Source organism: Mycetomoellerius zeteki, unplaced genomic scaffold, assembly GCF_001594055.1.
Source record: "Mycetomoellerius zeteki isolate Tzet28-1 unplaced genomic scaffold, Tzet1.0 scaffold155, whole genome shotgun sequence".
Classification (NCBI taxonomy): domain Eukaryota; kingdom Metazoa; phylum Arthropoda; class Insecta; order Hymenoptera; family Formicidae; genus Mycetomoellerius; species Mycetomoellerius zeteki.
This window is the reverse complement of record NW_017256500.1, coordinates 1,924,161-1,943,959: the sequence shown is the minus strand read 5'-3', so window position 1 is coordinate 1,943,959 and position 19,799 is coordinate 1,924,161. Positions and strand designations below refer to the sequence as shown.

Sequence of the window (19,799 nt, the reverse complement as noted above, 5' to 3'; positions counted from 1 at the left end):
CGAGTTTGTACTCACCATGTATTATCAGTCGTCAATCGCGGTCTTTTACGCGCGCACGTCTCATCCGCGACGTCCGCATATTTCACGCTCCGTCGAAATAACTTTCACTAAATAATCTTCATAATGTTACTTCGGTTATTTCAGGACAGCGCGCCATGCGTCATCCTTAAATCTTACGAGGGACGAGAGTCGGGACGGGATCTGCAATCAGTGAGCGGTTAAAATGTTAAAGGTACGTCTGGATATATCTCGATTAAATTACTTCGATTCGCTGATAATTTATTTTTAAGAACATTTAAGTTGCTGCATTCATAAAGGAATTTTAATATCTGAAACCGATCTCGAATAATTCCCGGAGTAATTACAATCGACCTCAAGAATTTAAAAGAGATGCTGAATCTCAAGAGTAAATGATGAAAGCAAACTCCTGATGAAAGCAAACTTTTTAGTAAGAGCGGAACGAAGAATGACTTTCAGTTGGCCTTGCGTCTGCCTGCGAGTTACTCAGATTCAAAAAATATAAATTCTCATCTCTATAAAGGACTATGCCCAGTTTTATAGGGGAATTTGGGCCCCGGATGAACAACTTTGAGACATGCCTAAAATTTTAAGGTATCAAAAGAGAATAAAAAATTCCATAAGCCTAACTTTATAGGAGAGGTTTCCTGAGTGCTATATTGGCCACATTTCAATTAGGCAATTAAAACCTTTTGTTCCATACTTTGAGTGTCTCTCTCCCCTCTTCATCGATTAATATATATCACTTATAACTATTTATTTGGGGTCCAAAAAAGGTTTTAGTTGTCTTCGTCAAGATTGGACATATTCCAGATACTATTGTAGATGATTCGAGAAATCGAATAAAACCAGTCCTACATGGTACACAATACATGGTTATAATAGCGAACTTTGAACGGCTGTAGCACTCAAGGGACTCATTTTACAAAGTTGTGCATATGGAGCTTTTTAATCCTTTTTCGATGCTCTACAATCCTAGCTAGGTCTCAATGCTGTTCAGCCGGAACCCAAACTGGGTATAGTCCTTTATTCGCGTTATAATCTGCAGATATTTTATTTCTTCTGTATAAATCCTGATATTAAATAGATACAGGAGAATTCAAGCTAATCACTGTTAGCATGGCTAACGGGCTGTCATCGTGATGGTTTCTTGGGACGTCGGGTCTGGCAAAACATCGCGTTTCATAGAAAATTCGCGTTTCCAGGATAAACAACGATACCACGGCGCGGCGGTCAGTATAACCGAGTATTTTGTTACTATGTACCACCGCGCGGCTAAGGTTAACGGTGCAGCCGATCCGGCGCGAGCGCATCGAAGCGTGCCGAGACTTCTCCTTCGTTCGCGGTCCTGCATCACGGTTTGCCGCAGTCATCGTTAAACGCGCGAGAGAGGGATCTGACGAGGAGGAAAAGACGTGGAACGACCACGGGACGTTTCCCTATAACGATTTCTCGCCTCTTCCCCGCTCCTCGTTTCCGCCGACGCACAATATGCGCAAAAATAATGAACGCATAGCCAGGAGATCTTTCTATCGAAGAAATTAATTCGGTCTTGGGGAATTACATCGACACGTAGCGACGGTTAAGCTACTCGCAGACATAATTCACAAACCACAAAACGTTCGCAGAATGATATACATTCTAAACAATAGCGGTGTTTATATAATTCTCACTGTGTTGGTGTTAATACCGATATGATGTGGATTTAACATGGGTTTTAAAGCTATAATGATGTTGATATTAATATTAAATACCAGAGGTTTGAAATGAATGGTATTACACTAAAAAAAAGATTGACTGCTGCAGCAAGTTAGATGGTAAAATATGGCATAGCATTTTTAATTGGCTGCAGCAGCCAATTTTTGATTACGTTAACCTATCCGCAATGTCAATATAGGATTTCGATAGGCTAACACAACCAAAAATTGGCTGCTGCAACCAATTAAAAATGCTATGCCATATTTAACCATCTAATTTGCTGCAGCAGCCGATCTTTTTTTTCAGTGTAATATTAATATCAACACAGTGAGAATTATATATAGACATCGCATAGGTGTTAAATCCACACCGATATTTTTTAGAATGTATCACGTAAAATACACGCAGATAAAAACCGCAATGAGTTGAACTGCGACAGCGGAGACATTCTAAAATATTGATATTTTAATTTAAATCGGGATAGAGGAATTCTTACTACGCGTTTGATATTTTCCGTATCACGGAAATTTATAAAAAGAGTTCTGATAAATGAGCAAATATAAAATTCATTTCGGCTACTTTTTACTGTTCTGTCATTGATCAATGCAGTCGTAACGTAAAAGTTAACGTGACAGTCCAGTCAAGTCTATATGTAGATCGCTATTCGCAAAACACAGATCTTTTGCGTCTGCGTTTACGAACTACGTTTTGCGATTTGTGAATTATGTAAAGATAAACTTTAGATTCAGCGACGCGCGTCTCTCGCGTGTTAAAAGGATTCCATTTTGCAATCACATAACGCATTAATGTGCGGCGTTATAATAGTAAGTAAACTATAGAGTTTATCATCCAGTTAAATCGACAATTTAGCTTATTGTTGAGGCATAATGCCGCTAGAAAATTTCTTACGGCTTTTTTTTTCATCGGACACGGTAGTCGACCGCATGAGAAAGCGTCGAGATTGCGCCAACGGAAGACCGGATATCAATCGCATCTTTTTTAATGGTCTCGCTGCTGAGCGGATAATGGCTGTGCCAAACGTATCTCAACATCTCACAGTGACGTGAAAAGGTTGAGGCTGATGGATAAACACGATAGAGTCGCAATAAAATCCCGCACGTTGCATCGGAACGCAAGCGAGTCGTTGCAGAAAGGGCATGACTCAACTTTTCTACGAAAATAAGTTCTATCAGAGGGGAACATTGTACCGTTAGGGTAGCCTCGGCGATTTGCACAGGAAAGTCTCGAGTCGTTTAAGACAAGGCTCCTCTACGCAATTTCATTCTTAATTATTTTCGATCTGGAAAAAAAGACGTAAAGTGTCTCGCAAGAATATCTTTTACTCTTGAAAAATTTATTTCTTATGATATAATAATATCATATGAGCATTGATTGCATGATTAATAATTAAAAATAATCACGTCTTTTTACAATGATTAAAGACAATCTCATTTGATTACTTCTATTAAAATTTTGTTTTTTTATTATTTGCATATACATACTTTGCTGTAACGATTAAGATATTTTTGTTTCAATACATTATGCCAAAAAATGTAAAAGATAAAAGTAAAAGATAAAATTTTCTGTCTCTATACCTTTGAAAATTTTACGGTATCAGATATAAAAATTAAACTGAAATATTTTTTCTATGGAGAATATTTTAAGAAAGAATATGAAACTTTTTGTTCTCATTGCATCTATTTTGTTCTCATTTTACCCTTAAACCGTGTGATTCTTGTTGCGTGCTTGCTATTCGTATAATTTTTTCTGCAACGTGTAGATATAGATAATTTGTGTTCTTAAGGATTTATTCTTACATTCCCATAGAATTAAAGACATGATTGAAGTTTTAGTAATAGGGCTGTTATTTCCAATTTCGAGATGCCGTCGAAGACAAACGTTCGAGGAGGACGAGAATAATTAAGGATCATAAAATTATTTGCGTAATGGGCTTCTTAAAGCATCGCACGAGTATACCTCGTTTCTCAGCAGCCACGGGAGGTTGAGAAGTGTAATATTACTGAAGGGACTATAATATGATTTAGCGCGCGTTCTTGCCGTACGGTTCTGCATTAAGAGATTTCTTCTTTTTTTCGACTTTTACACACACACACACACACACACACACACACACACACACACACACACACAGATATATATATATATATATAAAACTTCTCGTACGCGATATGTTAATGCAACATGCAAGACGGCACGGGCGGATAATACCGAGGTGATACATCGCCAATTAAATCGCGCACTGTTATTTCCTATTAACTGTTCTTTTTCCACCTGCATAGCACATCAATTAAATAATTAAGTAAGCGCGCGATCCGCTGCAGCACGTTCGGAGAAAGGAAATGTAGGAAGCAGGAAACGCTACAATTGCCATGGGATTCTTCTGTGATTTCTCGCGCGTTACTTTCCGCGTGTTCACAATTGAGGACTCGGGTTCTCTCCGAATGAGTAGGAAACTGTAAAGTCTTTAACGAGCCTTAACAAACTACTCTTCGAAAGCCTGCCATTTGTGATTTTACGGAACAATCCGAGCGATTATTATAATGTATGTCGCTTGATAAGAATGATAAGTACAAAAAAGATATATAGAAAAAACTAAATAAACGTTTTCATCATAAATATTGAACATTTCACACTTGATATCTTAATAAATTAAGCTTCTTGGTAATTAGATTTTCTTCCCAAAATGCATCAATGTTTTTTCTTTTTCAAATATATTAATATTCATTCAGAAAGAATTTTATCTATTCATAAAAAATTATTAATTTTTAATTAGTTATATTAAATTACAAAAGCTTGAATGTTTTCTTGAATCTTTGAATAATGAATAATTCATCAATAGAAATAAGAGTCAATAAATATGAGATGGCCTGTATCTTTTGTTATTCTTTAATTCTTAACTTATTATAAATATTATAACGCCCATCATGCGTCTCAAAGCATTTTGTTAATCGCTCTCGATTTCGATGTAGTTTATATATAGCGCATCGTTAATTAATATAACTATCTTTATCGAACATGAATCTGGCACTAATAAATGGCCCATTCTACCCGTCACGTTAATCGATTGCTCTTGAATTATGCACTCACCGCAATTTAAGCCTATAGCAAATTTTATTTTGAGAACAAGGATGAGTATCGGCACAAATAACCCGAATCTATTTTTACTTTTTACTAACGATTGATAGCCAGTTCGACATTTAAGCTGCCGTTCTGCATATTTATAGCGCGGTAATGCTCCTTCGAACTACGTCTTTCACTTTCACGTGTTGTTTTATCCTTTTTTACACAGGGTGTTTCACAACCATACGATATATTCTACTGATCATACGATATTCTAATAGGATATTTAATAAATTAAGAATTAAAGACAAAGATTTTAATATGAAAATATCAAGATTGTCATTATAATTCGAGTTATAAACAAATATTAAGTTGATTAATATTATCATGTAGAGAGTTTATGCTTTCGATGTTTCGTATCTCACATTTCAATTCGTTTCAAATGATAAGATAGGGGAAGGCATCTGATTGCGACTGATATTGGACGAAGATTGTTTAAAATTTTAAACGCGTTGCAGTATTTATCAAACCACTAGTACTTGCCAAGTCTACTTCCACGATGAAAATCGGAATTTCTTCATATCGAGGAATGAAATAGAACATGGAAGAAAATTTAAATGAAGATTTTAAACATTAAAATATTGTATTTTAGCTGTTCTATTTTTCATTTTTTTTCTCTTTTTCTTTATTTTTCATTATTTATCTATATAGCAAACAAAAAAATTTAATTAAAGTACCTTTGATAAATTATCCAAATATCGTTATTAATATATTATGCACTTATAGTGTTCAATAATCTTTCTTGAAAATCTTGTGCAATATGCTTAGCAAAAAAGAATAATATTTTTATCGATAGAAAATTACTTTATCTTGTTACCACTTTTTATCGAGTTTATTGAATTTATGAAATATTTCCTGTTTCACATAACATAAGTTTCAGAATTAAATGTAGTGCTAAATATCTGTTTTAGTATATCTATTAAAAAAAGTAATGAATGTATTATGGAAGTATGTATTATATTTGTAATACTTTTGTATTTCTGACTGCGTACATACATTTTACGTATATTCGATAAACTTTCTCACATATCCATTATCTCGATTTCAAAGAATATGAAATACATCACTCACCAATACGATGCGCAACAGCAGAATTGTAATGCTACGTTGATCTGTAAAGGATAAATACGTCTAAATTAAAATACAGCTTCGAAAATAACCAATATTTCAGGAAATAATTGCATCGCGCGCATAAAGGTTAAAGTAAATCTCCGGTAGCCGGACGTTTAAGCGTTAGATTCTCATAAATAATACAATTTATAATATCAAAAAAGTTTTTAATATAAATATTTGTATTCATTTGAAAACTCAAGACTCTCTTAAGCAAGGAAAATTATTGGAACCTACTTATAACAATTATTAATTAAAATATTTAAATAAATAATAGAATGCGTCAATGTACCAGTGGCCGAACAAACCAGTCGGACACTGAGATGTAATTGTCCCAGTGTCCGACCACAATTGGAAAATTGATATGCTGACGGAAAATAATAATATAAATAGATGTTTAATGACAAAGGACAACTAATTTAAGTTGATCTTTAAGGTGAAAAAAGCATTTGAGATTAACATTAATATAAATAAATAAAGTTTTGTGTAACTATCCGGACATAGGTATTATCCGATCCCAGTGACATGTACCTATGTCCGGACATAATTAATAAAGTTTTGTGTAACCGGACATAGGTATACTATCCGATCCCAGTGACATGTACCTGTCCGGACATAATCTATGTCCATTTATATAACACTTTATTTATTTAAGTTAATATTAGTCTCAAATACGCTTTTTAAAACATAATATTATAATTTAATCGTAATTTTTAAATGCAATTAAATTATGATACTGTAATAAAAAAAGCATTTGAGATTAATAATAATAAATTTTGTGTAAGTGTCCGGACATAGGACATTAGGATGTTTACCTTAGTGTTATACTGTCTGATGTAATATATAATATGTCTGGACACTGGGACGTTTACCTTATACATGATTAAATCCGACAGTAAGACAAATAAAATAGTAAATAATGAGTTATTCACTCTGTAGGTTGCTCCGCCAACGCTCGATGCCTCTCCGAGCTTCCCTCTCCTCTCTTCATCCGTTCTTTTGTTGTTTTCTAGCAGTATTCTACAACGCTTATTTGCAAAAACATAAAACGAATTAATTACGATTATCACAAAATCGTAGGTACAACACTTTGCACAGTACTTCCAACGTCGATAGACGTACGCTTTATTATGTCGAGATAAATAACGCAACAATACTATAACAACATCAATTACGATTTGACAATATTCCGTGAGAATGAGAATTTTTATTTTAACAAATATAATATACGCCAAATGTGATGATACGTTAAAATACCACACTTCATATATCACGACAACGTACACTAATCAAACGCGACCCAATGCCACTCGATTCGGAATCGGTCTGTTTAATTTCGCTAGCGCGCGCGCAATCAAGAAATTCGTCAGCTTGATATCGCATAATATGACGCGATTGATAAAACTGAGATAACGATTAAATGAGACACGATGGATCGAAAATCAAATGCATAAATTCTACGAGAGGAACATGTATTAATAAACAGTTGCTAAAATATGGTTTTCCGTTACGTTTAAATTACTTGCACGAGCTCCGGTGATTCGGATGCGGTGATTTATGTCTCAAAATGCAATTATGTTTAATTGCAAAAAATTAGAAGCGCAACGCGAGATATATTCGAATCCGAGAGTCGCGGGAGAAACAATTGCCCGTAAATATTGCGAAACGATAATTTACAGTTCAAGTTTCCTATTTCCTTCCGCAAGTGAATGAATCGATACGCTTTATCGTGAGACGATAATCGCTATTTGCTCGCGTTCTCTATTTATATGTACCTGTCGCAATTGCGTAATCGAGGGGTAATGATGCGGAGCAACTTGCTTACTCGCTCGAGTCTTATCGCACGAATGACAACCACGATTGCCACTGGTCAACTCTTTGATTTTTAGCCGGAGAGAAACTCCGGTTTTTTTAACGAATTTCCGGGATTTCCGAGATCCTAGATGGATAAAATCTTCGATTAAAGATGTTCTAAATTTTGATAATTTGTTTTTAATTTCACGGTCTCGGAATCATTGGGTGAATTATCGCTATTATTCGCTAGTTTTCTCTAAACTTAATTATTCGCTTATCACTGTAATCATTAAATGTATCGTCAAATTTTATGAAGTATTGATAGACCTCCCACAATCGGTTTTTGTTTTGTATTTGACTGAACCAATCATGTGTCAACGTTACAAAAATATAAAATGTGTCAAAAATATAACTTATAGGAGGATATTTATTCCGGAGAACGTTTGACCTTTTATTCTATTGCGGAAAATGACTCAAAGAGTCGAAACGTTCAACCAAGTAATTTCAATAAAGAACATTTTTGCACAAATTACTTAGCGCTCCAATTACCATTCTAACTAAAACTTTCATTTTTACGTTTTAATTGTTTACGATTTCGAGAGTGTTTTAGAATTTACTTACTTTTTTTGAAGTAGACGCATCAATTTTCCTCCGATTTCCAAAAGAAATCTCAGAAGGGCTAAATCTGATAAAGAGAGATCTTTTAAAGAGAGCACGGACTACTACAAAAAAGTAACAAGTTCGATAATAATAATCGGTCTCCAACAGGAAATACTAGTTGAAAAATGACAACCGTAAACACGATAATAAGTACTTGATTTTGCAATAACACACGGCATGTACAAATAAACACTAGGAGTGTATTGCTTATCAGATTAATTATTAATAATCAAATTTTAATTATTAGTATTCCTTAAATAATTATTAATATCTTTACAGATTAATTATTAATAATTGCGATGTGACATGGTTACTTGAATAGCGACTCGATCTGAATAATAAGGAATATGTGCAAATCGGTGAAAAGTTTAATTAATAAAGAAAGTTATATTTCAATCTAGACATTAAGAAAATATTCGTCATCCATAAATTTCACAGTGAAACAATTTATAATTACAATTTTCTGTCGGTACGATTTCTATTTTAAATGAATAAATCGCGCCAAATGTTTACTTAGATAATCGTTTTGTCGGCACACAGCTGTTAGTCGTATTAATTAAGCAAGGTTATTATTTGATTTGTATTCACGTTGTAATTATTTGCAAGGGATAATCGGGTTTCGAGAGATAATAATACACTGAGTGGATCGTATCGTTACACTTGCCGGCTGGAGTATCGCCGCACGAATGACACAAGGTAATCGCGTGTAAACAGTGAGCCATATGATGCTAAGGATCATATATACAGCAATCCGTTAGCTACGAAATTTTTAATATTTTGAATAAATGTCTATTCCTTGCATTTTAAATTCCTGATTCATGGATTATCGCGTATTAATATCTATGTTTATTCAAAGAATAAGAGTCAATTTGAATGTAAAATTACGTTAATTATTACTATGTGAAATACTAATTTATTACCTTGTGAAGTAATAGAATTTATTGTTACTTTTTGCTAAATTTTTACGAAAGGAATAATATTGCGAGATATTAATAAATTAAGAACTTTTTTGCGATTTTAATAAATCAAAAAAATTAAAAAACGTCGTCGTGGAAAATGTGATGCATGTTTTTTGATCTTATTAAAGTCACGCAATTTCATTATTCTGGTGACATAAAAATTTGACAAAAAAAATAATAAATTATAATCACTATTTTTCGATAAAATGAAAATAAATTTTACTTTTTATATTTAAATTTACGCGTAGATACATTATTTTAAAACAGAATAATTATTTCATTATTTAAATTTTTATTACAGACATTATTAAATAATTTGCAAGTAAAAGAATTTATTTATTTATTAAAATTTGTTGTTAATAATCACGTTAATATTTGCTAATTATTATGTATGTAATACTTATTATACATAAGATATCAAAAGATAAAGTCAGTCAAACGATAAAAATCAATATCATCCGAACTGTGAAAATCAACAACAGATAGATCGGCATGTGTATAAATATTGTTAAGGGACTTCGATATGCGTATTTTACGCGATATTCTTTTGTCAACTTTCGTTTAAAATTAAAAAACAATGTCGCGTTTTAATATTCACGTATTAATATTTGTAATTCTACACTGAAAGAAAAGGTTGGCTACTGCAGCAAATTAGGTAAAATATGGCATAGCATTTTTAATAGACTGCAACAGTCAATTTTTGGTTGCGTTAGCCAATCGAAATCCTATACTGACATTGCGGATAGGCTAACACAACCAAAAATTGGCTGTTGCAGCCAATTAAAAAATGCTATGCCATATTTTACCATCTAATTTGCTGCAGCAGCCAATCTTTTTTTTTCAGTGTATAATTAATCTCTAGAATCACACGACATAATGTACGTATACACGGAAAGAATGTTTAAAAAATTTAGCTAAATACAGATCTAAAAATAATTTTGTTGGATTATCAAAATAATTATGTAGGACGATCAAACTGCTTAGAATGTCAAAACTTTTTACAACGTTATCATTAATAATACTTAAGCGTTCTACCTAATCATCTAATGGCCTAACGAAATTATTTTCAGATCTGTATCTAGCTACATTTTTACTTAAGTTAAACCATTCTTTCCGTGTATATTTGCTCTTTAATTGTTATCCTCAACGTCAGAATTGCACGTTTATTTTTACTTACTTAAAACTGCTCGAGTTCTTGATTTTTCTTTGTTTTCGAATAATAAAGACACAACTGCAGATAGGATTCTCGTTACAAGAGGAAGTAAATTAAGAGGAAGTGCAGTTTTGATGATCATTTTTTAAACATTTTCTCACTCGATTCGACGAGCGTGCAAGACAGTGCGACGTAAGTTATACGCGAGTTTCTCACGCGCAGTTAAACAGCGGCGGAGCAATGTACGGCAAATAATTTACCGCGTGTCCAGTTTTCAGCGAACCAGCGGTAATGCCCGATGCACGCGAAATCGCGAATTCTCTCCTGGCAACGATGACGGCAGCCAAATGATTCACGCATTTCCGCGTGAATCTATTATCGCTGCGAATATCGTCGTGTGGCGTTTACGACATGCGTGTCGCGTTCACGCCGTGTAGTCACAGGCATTGTGACGTAGCTACGCGAACGCAGGCGCACGATATACATTTTTATATGCAAGTGCAGTAATGTCTATAATTTGTACGTTTGCTTAGTGCAATTACCGGCGGTGAACGTAACAGTATTTTAAAGTGAGCACTTGAAGCGAGGAGCAGCCGGCTCGCCGGATATAATCGTTTCGTATATCATTACGCTTGTAATATGTCATCTGTATTTTTTTTCTAACGAAGGTCGCGTTTGCGTTACACAAGAAAAGAAAATTTCGACCGTTACGTTCGACAATTATTTGCCTGTAACTTCGCGGAACGTTTAACCTTATCGTCTGGTAGCGGAATTTCGACGCGATTGAGATTATATCGGTACGTCGAACATTGAAGATCACAACCCGCGTTTATCCCTTTTATATCTCGGAAGGAGATATCGTGACGCGAATAACGGCTTTCTCTCCGCTCTAGTTGAGTAGAACTACAGTCTAACTCGAGAAGGATGACATCGCGTGGTATTGTACAAGGTGTACTTAAAAAACATCGCTAGTTCTTCTTTTCCATAAATTTTGTATTAATCTTTGTCTAGTGAATATTCGCGATCGGATGCTATTATGAGTTTTCACGACTTTTAAGAAGTTAAATATCTACATAATCGAGCTTTAAATAAAAATTATAGGACGGCAAAGTATATTCAAGTTAAATAATGTTTCTCAAAAAGATATATTGAATAAATATTTATTTTCTGTAAGCAAATGTCCCATTTTTACTATCTAAACAAATCGTTTTACGTTAGTTTTATGAGCGTTTTCAAACTTTTGCAATTAAAAAAGATATCGATATAACGCAAAAAAATCTGTATTAGTCTTGATGTTGTTTACACAGAAAAATTCATTTTGCTGATATCGATTTAAAAATAATTTTGAACCATCAAAATAATTATGTAAGAAACTCAAGCAAGACAAACATGCCGTAAAAAGTTTTAATGTTTCAGCAATTAGCTTGAGCATCCTGCACAATTATTTTGTGATAATCTAACAATATTATTTTCAGATCTGCACTGAAAAAAAATACGAAATTTGAATAAATATTTGTTTAGATAATAATAAGATTGAAAATGTCAGCAAAATGAATTTTTCTGTGTAAACAACATCAAGACTAATACAGATTTTTTTGCGTTATATCGATATCTTTTTTAATTGCAAAAGTTTGAAAACGCTCATAAAACTAACGTAAAACGATTTGTTTAGATAGTAAAAATGGGACATTTGCTTACAGAAAATAAATATTTATTCGATTAAAAAAAATAATATTTAAATTAAAATATTTAAATTAAGTGTAATTGTACAAATATTTATTTACTGTAAGTAAATGGTCCCATTGGTATTATCTAAACAAATATTTATTCAAATTTTATGAATTTTTTTTCAGTATGTAACTAGCTAAATTTTTAGATAGCAAAATCATTTTTTCTGTGTAGTATTTGTAATTTAAAGAGAATGTGTGAGTTCTGATACATCTTGTATAGAGAATGAGACATGCGTTACGATGGTCAGACTGACTATCTACGTGTGCAGTCCCACGTGAATTGAGCGATGCGTACGAACAATGACGTAGCTGAGATATACAAAGGAAAACTTACGTTCTGGAAGTCGTTCGTGGGAATGTGGATAGTCGAGCTGTTTCCTCGTGCTTCTTAGATGATACCTGAGAAAACAATGATACCGATCTTTGTAGTGCATATTATACATGTAATGTCGCATTTATTATTAGAGTTCATTAGAGTAGATAGAGAGATCAATTAGACTAATTACGAAATAGATGTGATGCCACATCTTACGATACAATGAAATCCAGTCATCATAAAATTATTACAGATTTGTAACTGTCAATTTAGGTCGTAAGAGAATCTAAGAAATGATGATTTCTAGCTTATTATATTCTTGAAGAATATCGTGACATTATATATACACACACGTCATAACTATATGATATCATTGTGTGCTTTTTTTATATAAAAAAGAATATTTTATAGCAACAAAATGAGAAAGTACGAACTCATTAATTTTTTCTAGATCTTCTAATATTATATGTGACATTGGCTGAGTTTAGCAAAAAAAACTGATTAATGACCGCTCAATGATTCTTTAATGTAATTGGTTCCTACAGTTAGATTCAGCAAAGAACTAAAGGTAAAAACAAATTATGTTAAAAAATCACTAACTGTTCACTGGTCAATTTTCTCTACTGAACACAGCTATTCTTGTTTAATTAAAGTACTTACAATTAATTATTAATTATTATAAGGAATTTTAATCTCCAGCACCATTATTCTTTAATAATATTATTATAATAATTTTGTAACTATTCGTATTAAATTTTTTGAAAAATTGATTTTATGTCTTTTCATCATAGATGCTGCCAAAATTGATACTCCTGCTCTGGGCGGCAATTCCGATTGCGTTGTCCCAGAGCAACTATGCGTCGCAAGGCAACAGCATCGAGTATCAGCCGGGACTTCCGCCGAGCACAGTCCTCGACGGCAAAGTCACCAAATTGGACGACATTTCGCCGATTATATTCTTGAATCGAACGAAAGCCTATCTGAACTGCGGTCAGGGTAGCATGGAGGTCGAGCTCAAGTTTGAGGAACCATTTTACGGAGTGGCCTATGCCGACTTTGATCGCAACAGTGCCTGTATATTCAAAGGACGAGGTGCGACGACCGCTAAATTGGAACTACCTCTGAAAGGTATGTCCCTATATTAAATTCGATATTTAACCTCGCGACATAACATTTCACAGAAAGGATGAATAAATTTATCATTCTGGGATTTACAGTAGAACTTCGTTTATGCGAACTTGTCGAGGGACAAGATAGTTTGTGTTTAGTTCCAAATGTACGAACTCATAGCCAAGCTCTTATTATCCGAATTATTTGGATAATAAAAGCTCGATATACACGACCGTAGTTTTCTGAACTCAATTTTTATTATCAAAATTAATAAATATTGGTAGGGAAGATGAGTCTCTATTATTCGAATTATTCATTTTGATAATAAAAATTGAGTTCAGAAAACTATGGTCGTGTACGTCGAGCTTTTATTATCTAAATAATTCGGATAATATGAGCTTGGCTATGAGTACATTTGGAACTAAACACAAACTTGTTCATATAAATAGAATGCAGATAAACAAAGTTCTACATATTATTTCTAAAAAAAGAATTAATAGTAAAATCATAAATATATAATAGTAATGTGGTTGTTCTAAATTCAATTTATGTTAAATGATTTTAACGTAATGTAACTTTCATTTAAGACAAATAGATTGATATTCGACGATTTGAAACTGATTCACAATTGTTTTGGTTTTATTTTACTTCTACGGATTATCTGTTTCTGATTTATGTATAATATAATCGTCCTAGTTATTGCTTATTTAAGTTGCTTGTTTAAAGCGTTCTGATTTTTACGAAACATTTAACTTCTTATTGAAATTGATCTATATTTCAGGATGTGGTACAAAACAGGATCCTCTGCGCGTGTTCACCAATAATATAGTTGTTCGCTTTCATCCCGGATTAGAAATGGATGGAGACGAGGTTATCACTATAGTATGTAGATACCCTCCACCTGTGGCACCGGCGCCTCCTAAACCGCCAGAAAGCATGTAAGAATCCTTTGTTGAAATTTTCTTTGTTATTTAATATTCTCATCGTGAAAAATTTATTATCAAATATAATGTTTTGTGAAAATTAACGATAAAATTTGTTGGAACATTTCTTTACCGAATATTACAATTTTTAATTTATCAAATTATATGCATAAGTTATTTATATATCAATTTCATGTTTCAAATAAATGTACTGAAGTAGATATAATAAGCGGTATCGAATTTATCACGAAACGCGATCTCTTTCGAATACATTTTTTCAGAAAATATTCAAGATAATTGTTTTTTGTGTTATATTTCATTGTAATTAATAATATAATTTGATAAAGAATGAGTCTCAATAGTGATATAAATATTATATACTATATATATACTTAAAATAATTATAAAGTAATTCATTTATGATTAACGTTTTCAAACTAATATATTTTTAACAATAATAAGATTGAAAGACCGCTAATGTTAAACATAATGCTTTAAGTTAAGAAGCGCCATAACGGTCAGAACGTTAAGATGTTGAACTATTGTAAATTCATTTAAATATATTTTTCTTTATTAAAAAAAAATTCATCAGTTACTATCATTATACTATTGTATTATTGCCATTAACCGTTATCACTAATGTGAAAATCCAAATTTAATGCGTGAAGTGTATTATTAACATTTAATGAAATAGAGTCTTTCTTTCCACGATCTAATCTTTTAAACATTTGCGGAGAACGCAATATCGCTGAGCTTGCCTTCTCACTGGGTCAAACGAACTGAATAAAAAAGTAATTCTGTATTCAGAACGTGCTGTGACGATGCACGCCTTTGTCTCTTGCAATCCAGTTACGCATACGGATAGGTGTGAGATATACTCCGTGCATGGTTAACTGCGGCATCTAATATCACTGCCGTTCGCAGCAGTCTCCTCATCCAGAATCGCGTACATCCTGTTCTAATCTGATTTCCGTCCGCAGAATGGCCACTCTAACGCCTGCGTCGGTGACCGAACCACCGCTGAAAGGCTTCCAGATCTTGTTGATTATCTGCGCTATCCTGTTCCTCTCATTGCTCCTACTCGGTCTTGGCTGTTCCTACATGTGTCTGAAACGCCGAAACGTGCGTGTGGTCCATCGACATCCATTCGAAAGCGCCACTGGTTCTGAGATAACGAAGCTCTCCGGCTCATCTCTGAGCAACATCACGATGTTCGAGGGTCTGAAAATACCACGCGCGCACGCTCTTCTTCATGCGACCGCCATATCTACTTCCGGCAGCGAGGCGAATCTGGTGATCGATCAGTCGGACACATTGCCGAGTGATTATCCAAGCGAAAGCCACTCTGAGGTGAGGCCCAATAATTGTCTAACAAGACGGATGATTGCACAGAATACATTAGAAAAAATATAAAAGCAGAGCATCGCTTGTACTAATCCTTTTAATAACAAACTGAATGTATAAAGCTTCTAAATTTTCGTTGTCTCAATTAACCGCTATACAAATTATTTAAATTTATTTGAACAAATTGTATAAATTAACAAAATTTGTTTGAAAAAATTGTTTAATACCTATTCATTGTTTAAATAAGATAATGTCTATGGTTTTATTATTAATGGTTTTATTATTATTCCACTGTAAATTTAATAGTGTGCATTTTAAATATTATACATTATTTCACAACATAAAAAAGTTAAAAAAAGAGAGTTCCAGGTTTAAATTCTGATATTTTTCGCAATAAGTTCTTTGCAGTGTTAATATATTAGTATCATTATTAAATTAACGATTAATGTAATTTATGATGTTATTTCTAGCTTCAGTTTATGATTACGTTTCAAGCCTGACAAACAGAATCAGCGCACAGTTTATAGAACTGAAAAATGCAAATTTGCATATGAATATTATTAAGCACCAATATTTCGCCTCGACCGAAAATGGAATTCTTTCTCTTATTTGATTTATTATGAAAGAGACATCAATTCCTGAATAGCTTCTTAGTAAAAAATATCAAATAAAAGAAGACAGTTACATAATCGATATAACACATTACGATTTGTTTGATCATCTGTTTTTATAGGTGGATGAGGAACGTTCGTTGCCTGTATCCTCCGCCGGATCCTATGATAATAAGGCATTCGTGGACCACCATGAGGTCCAACGTCAAGTGGAAATGCGTGCTTCTAGCTCCTTATATTCAGAGACAGTTGCTGCCGAAGTGGAGACTTCCTCCATGATAGCTGCGAATGCTTCAAGGATCATGTTACCGCGACATCCTGTAGCCGTTCCGATTGAGCCCAAGTTCGACGTGCAGATGAGAGTTAAGAGAGCACCACCTCCGCCGCCGAGCCCGTTGCCGTCGGAATCCGACGTTGCGAGTATCGCCCTCGAGAGAAATCTAACGACCATTCTGGAGAGAGAAGAGACTTCTCGCTCTCTCGAAAGTGCACCCTATCGAATGACGACCTTCTCCTACGTACCCGAGCTTCACAGACCACCAGGAGGCGTGTCACCTGTCTCGACTATCTCTCGGCAGCAGACGCCGCCTGTCTACTCCAGGATTCTACGCAAACAAGCGGAGAGAGAGACCACTGTGATCCAAGAGAAACTCCCGTCGCCGACGACCGAGCAACCGCCGCTGCACCACGAGATCCGTCGGCCGAGGTCTCTGACTTCTCTGAACACCGAACTCACCGAGACTCGCTCGTTGACGGAGGTGACGGATGCCTCGCATGCCAAGTACCGGGTAGCGAGCATTCTAGCGCCGACCCCACCGCCGCCACCACCAATTGTGCCTACCACGTCCACCACCACTACTCACACCGCCGTTCAGCACCGCGAGCACCGTTTGTTGCGCGACGAGATGACCGAACCATTGGTCGAGCCGCAGGTAGTTGCGCCTCGCCGTCCAGAAATCACGACTCACGAAGTGGACGATGTGTTCCTACGTACCGTTACGGAGAAGAAGACGATCGAAGATGTGGAGCGTCACAGTCGCCAGATCACCGAGTATCGCGCCAGATCTCAACCGCCGCCGGATCTCAAGTGGGACGTCACCATCAGGAACTATCCGACGGAGAATTTGCCGCCACCACCGCCAGAATGGGAGAACTTCTCCGATGTTAGCTCGGCCTCCAACTTGACCATCACGAATGAGCCGACGAATCATCTGGCAGACGACGAACTGGATGTAAACATCGAACCGACTTATACCACGCGCGCTGAGATCCCATGCCGGCCACCACCTACGCGCCGATCCCTCGACGATGCCGATGCTGATTGGTACACTAGGTTGGCACGCGTCTTGGAGCCGCGTTACGCCGCCGAGTTGACGGACGAGGAGCGTGCCAAGTGGCGCGAAATCATCACGACGGAAAGCACGCTGCGGACCTTGTTAACCGAGGCAGTGGTTAAAGAAGATTACGAGCTGATACGCAAGGATGCGAGATACGTTAATTTGTTCCCACCAGCGAAGTGGGATGTGATCATCCGAATCCTGAGCCCGCCATCGATGCACACCGGCTCCGCCTCGTCCAGTCACGGCAAAAACCATGGACAGAGATATAAGCGATCCAAATCGTCGGAATGGGACACTAGATCCAGACGATCCTCCCTTCCTACCCTGTATGAATACGAGAGCGACGGGGGTAGCTCAGCGCGCACCCTAGGTACCCAGAGTCATCATCTACAGACATCGCAATCCGCCACAACCATGACCGGTGGACAGATCGTCGGTCGTCCACGTCGACCAGGCGGTTCTATTCGTTCACGAGGAGCCGGAGTTGGTAGCGAGGCCGATTTGAGATCGATGTCCGAGATAACCGTCCGTGATTTCGCCCGGATGGACAGAGACGACCTGACCAGCTTGAGCTCCTTCGAAGGTGCGGACTCGCTGGTCAGATCGCTCAGCCAACCCAGCTTGGCCAGATCAGGCTCGGAATTCACCGAGCACTGGGGCATGCCTTCTGGTATTCTGCCACCATGGGCGTCCGAACACGCGGAGGATGGCGTCAGCTCCGTGGAAACGACGCCGAGAGCGATCAGAAGAGGTGACAGGATGGAGGTCCTCGCTTCTTTCGACGAGCACAGACGAGGTCCGTCCATCACGAGATCAAGTCGATACACCGAAAGGGAGCTCAGCGTACGCGTGACAGAAAGTCAGAGGGCCTCGGATTGGTTTAATGACAACAATTCCGAGCCGGAGATGCAGATCTGAGCGCTTCCAAAACAGAACACAGAGAAATTCTCGGTTTTTACCTCAAATCTTTTAGGTACGGAGATGATTCCTGAATCTCAACGAAGATCTGAATGGAATTATTAGGGATGAAAGTCGATAATAGAGTCAACACGTACCACTTGCAATTTATAAAATCAAATCTTGAGATCATTTTTTTATAATTCTTTGAGCAGTGAATCATTTAATGCACAATAAAATCGGTTATTGAAGCCGGTTGTGTTCAATCGAGTCAATTTTCAGCGCTATAAATAGCGAAAACACGAATTGTATCAACATAATAATTTCGAAAAATTGACAATTTTTTAACAAATTCTTAATATAGGCAATTAAAATTTTAATTCCGAGCTTCAGATTTTAAATTTTAAAATCCTTTTTCTATAAATGTTAAATATTTATCTCGTTTAATATTCGAATAAAAACATTTGTGTTGTTCAGAAAGTCAAAAGAACACCGCAAACTTGAAAAAGATTCGTCGAGGGATCAGTAGTTTTTATTTTAATCCTTTGCAGCTTCATGTTCTCTATTCTATTGCGAGCTATACAATATATAATGGATTATGATTTATACTGGCATCCGTTCATATTTTTCTTGTAGGCACTATTTCGGTCAGTATCTACGTGACTCGCGCATTATGTGTATATGTGCCGCGTTTGTTTTGCTTGCAACAGTTTCAACTCGGGACGTCCTATTACATGATCGATATCTTGCCAAGAACGAGACGCAATGCACACATAACAGCAGCGACGGGATAACGTTCCGCAGTCGTCAGTGTAAAATGCACTTTATTTGTAGTGACTAGCTCGCCGTTTCTTTCTTCCGTTCTTACATCGGTCATACAGCTGCTCTATTTTCTTCATGGCCGTTCACTGCCGATTTCGTCCTCAGGCCCGATAGCTCGAGGACTCACGCTCAATCGCGCAAATGCAGAATTGTCCCAATTTCGGGAATCCGTC

At 35.9% G+C, this 19,799-nt stretch overlaps 2 protein-coding genes across 6 annotated transcripts in view; one reads left to right on the top strand and one right to left on the bottom strand.

Annotated features, from left to right (window-relative positions):
* KFase (kynurenine formamidase) overlaps positions 1-7,677 on the bottom strand; it is a 127,160-nt gene extending 119,483 nt beyond the window's left edge. The window contains exons 1-3 of one of the 2 annotated variants that reach the window (XM_018444898.1): positions 7,645-7,677; positions 6,900-6,995; positions 5,929-5,969 (exon numbers count right to left, since the gene is read on the bottom strand). The gene's annotated coding sequence lies outside the window, so the exon portion shown is untranslated. Of the gene's footprint in view, positions 1-5,928; positions 5,970-6,899; positions 7,154-7,644 lie in introns of those variants that run through there. The other variant, XM_018444899.1, reaches the window with a different exon arrangement.
* pot (zona pellucida domain protein papillote) overlaps positions 1-19,185 on the top strand; it is a 39,247-nt gene extending 20,062 nt beyond the window's left edge. For all 4 annotated transcript variants that reach the window (XM_018444891.1, XM_018444889.1, XM_018444892.1 and 1 more), the window contains exons 2-6: positions 145-232; positions 13,371-13,707; positions 14,471-14,627; positions 15,593-15,962; positions 16,690-19,185. In XM_018444891.1, the coding sequence (XP_018300393.1) occupies positions 224-232; positions 13,371-13,707; positions 14,471-14,627; positions 15,593-15,962; positions 16,690-18,825 (3,009 nt within the window). In that variant the 5' untranslated portion in view covers positions 145-223 and the 3' untranslated portion in view covers positions 18,826-19,185. The remainder of the gene's footprint in view (positions 1-144; positions 233-13,370; positions 13,708-14,470; positions 14,628-15,592; positions 15,963-16,689) is intronic.
* The last annotated feature ends 614 nt before the right edge of the window (positions 19,186-19,799 follow it).